The sequence below is a fragment of the Microtus ochrogaster genome, assembly GCF_000317375.1.
Source record: "Microtus ochrogaster isolate Prairie Vole_2 chromosome 14 unlocalized genomic scaffold, MicOch1.0 chr14_random_1, whole genome shotgun sequence".
NCBI classification, from domain to species: domain Eukaryota; kingdom Metazoa; phylum Chordata; class Mammalia; order Rodentia; family Cricetidae; genus Microtus; species Microtus ochrogaster.
The window spans coordinates 20,169,225-20,172,322 of NW_004949096.1; the positions used below are offsets into that span (position 1 = coordinate 20,169,225).

General features: G+C 39.1%; 1 protein-coding gene across 1 annotated transcript in view; it reads right to left on the reverse strand.

Moving 5' to 3' along the window:
• The window catches only part of Fnbp4 (formin binding protein 4), a 47,103-nt gene that overhangs the window by 22,171 nt on the left and 21,834 nt on the right, over window positions 1-3,098 (reverse strand). Inside the window, exon 8 of the mRNA XM_005364197.3 lies at window positions 2,330-2,540. Within this exon, the coding sequence (XP_005364254.2) occupies window positions 2,330-2,540 (211 nt within the window). The remainder of the gene's footprint in view (window positions 1-2,329; window positions 2,541-3,098) is intronic.

A 3,098-nucleotide genomic window follows, 5' to 3' on the forward strand; every position in this document is an offset into this window, starting at 1 on the left:
AAAAAAAAAAAAGAAAAAAAAAAAAAAAAAGAAAAACCAAAAAGAAAAAAATATACTATTAAAATTCTTATCAAATAAAAGCTGAAAAGCAAAACACACACTCCCAAGATATAAATAACAAAGAATCTATCTGTAGGGGCTGGAGAGGTGGCTCAGTAGTTAAGAACACTAGAGGACCCAGGTTCAATTCCCAGCACCCACATGGCAGCTCACAACTGTCTGTAACTCCAGTTCCAGGGCTTCTGATGCCCTCACATAGGCGTTCATGCACCAACGTACATAAAACAAAAATAATTAAATTAAAAAAAGAAAAGAATGTATCTTAGTAAAACTAAAATGTGCATAAAGATACATATAGTAGCATGTTTATTAGAGTAATATATATTGATAAACACCTTGACAAATACATGTAATACAGTGTGAGCAACATAAAGAACAAAGAAACTACAATTTGGCTTCATCTGGATCCCTGTACCTGTCATCAACCTTTCTACCTACAACCTTCTACAGACAACCTCTATTTTGATGGTGTTATTCCTTAGTTTCATCAAGTTTTTGCCTATTTTCTGGCTTACAATATACAGACCAGACCATGATTTTCCATGTTGTTTTTTGTTCAACACCGTCTCAAAAATTCCTATGTTGTTACCAATAATTACGACTCATTCATTTCTGCACTGCGGCATACAATTCCATCATAAAAATGTACAACTTAATCCATCATATTATTTTGACAAGATACCAGGCAGTCTAAAACAACAAGCGGGATGGAGAGACGGCTCAATAGTTAAGAGTTCCTAAGTTCAATTCCCAGCAACCATATGATGGCTTGTAACCATTTATAGTGGGGTCAGAAACACTCTTCTGGCAAAAAGTCAATAGAGCACTCAAATACATAAAATAAATCTATAAAAAATAAAAACAACAAAAAAAGGAAAATGGTCTGGAAGAATGTATGTACATAAAAAAGACAAAATGTATAGCAGGGATAGGAAACCAGAATTCTTTATTTGCTGGAAAAAAACAAAACAAAACAAAAGAGGCTATACAGTGTAGCCCTGGCTGGTTTAGGATTCAAGAGATCTGGTTGCCTGCTTGTCTTTCAAGTGCTAAGATTAAAGGCAGGTGTCATCCCACCCAGATTCTTTTTGTTTGTATTTTGTTTTTTGAGACAGGATTTCTTGGTATAACCCTAACTATCCTGGAACTCATTCTGTAGACCTCTGGTCTTGAGCGAACTCAAAGAGATCCACCTGCCTTTTTCACCTGAGTCCTGGGATTAAAGGAGCGTACCACCACCAACCAGCTCCAGATTCTTTTTAAAAAAATTACATTTACTTATTGTGCAGGTGTGGCATAAAGGAGTGTAGATGTGTGCACATTATGGTGCATGTGTGGATGTCAGAGCACAACTTTTTAAGACTTCCTTTCTTCCTCCTCCCACCACTCAGGTCCTGGGAATCAAACACAGATTGTCATCCTTAGTGGTTTTATCTGCTGTCTCAAAAAAACCAAACAACAACATATATTACTTGTATTATTAGGTAGCATTTTAGCTAGAACTGATAAAAAGTGTCTTGTGGAAAATATACTGTAGAAAGGCTTGGTGCTCGAATCTTACTCCTAATTTTCCAACACAAAATTAGAGTCAAATGTAAATGAAAACATTAGCTTTATTTAGAGTTCTCTGATTAACTGGGAATTGAAATGGAAGAACCTGAATCCTGTGACAGAGTCAGGTTGTCAACCTACCCATAATAAAGAGGGTAACTTTTACAGAGAACAGAACCAAGACTGGGCTTGCCAGTAGACCTTTGCTATTCTCCTAGCTGTAGTAAGCAAAGGGATATTCATCCACGTCTTACAAGCTGGGGCTGGTGTGGTTCAGTGAGGATGACCTGCGTCAGTCCTTCGGAGCCCATGGGAAGGCAGAGGAACCGACCCTCTCATCACACACACCATGGCACACGCACAGTAAAGACAGACAAAGAAGAGAAACAGAAAGGCTGAAACAATCTTATTTCCTGCTGTGGAAACAAGTAGTAATCCCAACTTTGTAAGAAATACAGGACCTGACTGAGGTCAACCTCTCAAATTCGTGCATGTCTACAAGAAAAACAAAAAACAAGCGATGTAGAAGAAAGCTTCATTTATAGAATTTCAAATACTAAGAACACCATCTCCCCGCTATTATGTAAGAAGAAAAACAGAGAAGGCTTATCACACTACCCAGTACTCTAAAGTTTACTATGCTCTAGGGATGCAAAGCTCAGTGGTTTCCAAGAGAGAGGGATGGGGAGGGAATTAGTTTATGGGAAGCACAAATTACCAGGTTCTCCATTTTCTGGAGTCTCTTGTCCAGTTTTACTAGAACTTCGGCTGGTGGACTCTGGACTGGTAGCTCGAACAAACATCTTCCATTTTCCTCTTTTAGACGTAAGTCTACGCATTCCATCCTGAGATGCTGGCTGGCTGATATCAGAACGTGGACTGGACCCTGACATACTTCCATCTCCTTCTTCCAAGGCTCTTAACTCTGCCTACAAAGAATGTGTTAATAAAATTAGCATGATATTAACTACTTATCAACAGTTAAATACTGCAAGTACTAAGAACAATGGTCATAACTGGTTTTTAAGTTTAAAACTTTTGGGCTGGAGAGATGGCTCAGAGGTTAAGACCACTGGCTGTTCTTCCAGAGGTCCTGAGTTCAATTCCCAGCAACCACATGGTGGCTCACAGCCATCTGTAATGAGATCTTGTGCCCTCTTCTGGCCTGCAGGCATACATGCAGATAGAATACTGCATGTAAAAAAACTTGAGAAGCAGCAGCAGCATTTTTAACCACTTTCTTTCACAGCTCAAAATTATGTTCCATTTCCATATATTCCTCTGCTATTAATAAATGTTCATTCATGGGGTTGGAGATTTAGTTCAGTGGTAGCCTAGCAAATGCAAGGTCCTGGGTTTGCCCCTCAGCTTAGGGGTGAGGGGTAGGGGTGGGGGGACAAAAAAAATTACACAAAAGCTACGTAGTAGTGTCACATGCTTTTAATCCCAGCACTCGGGAGGCAAAGGCAGGCAAACCTTTGTGAATT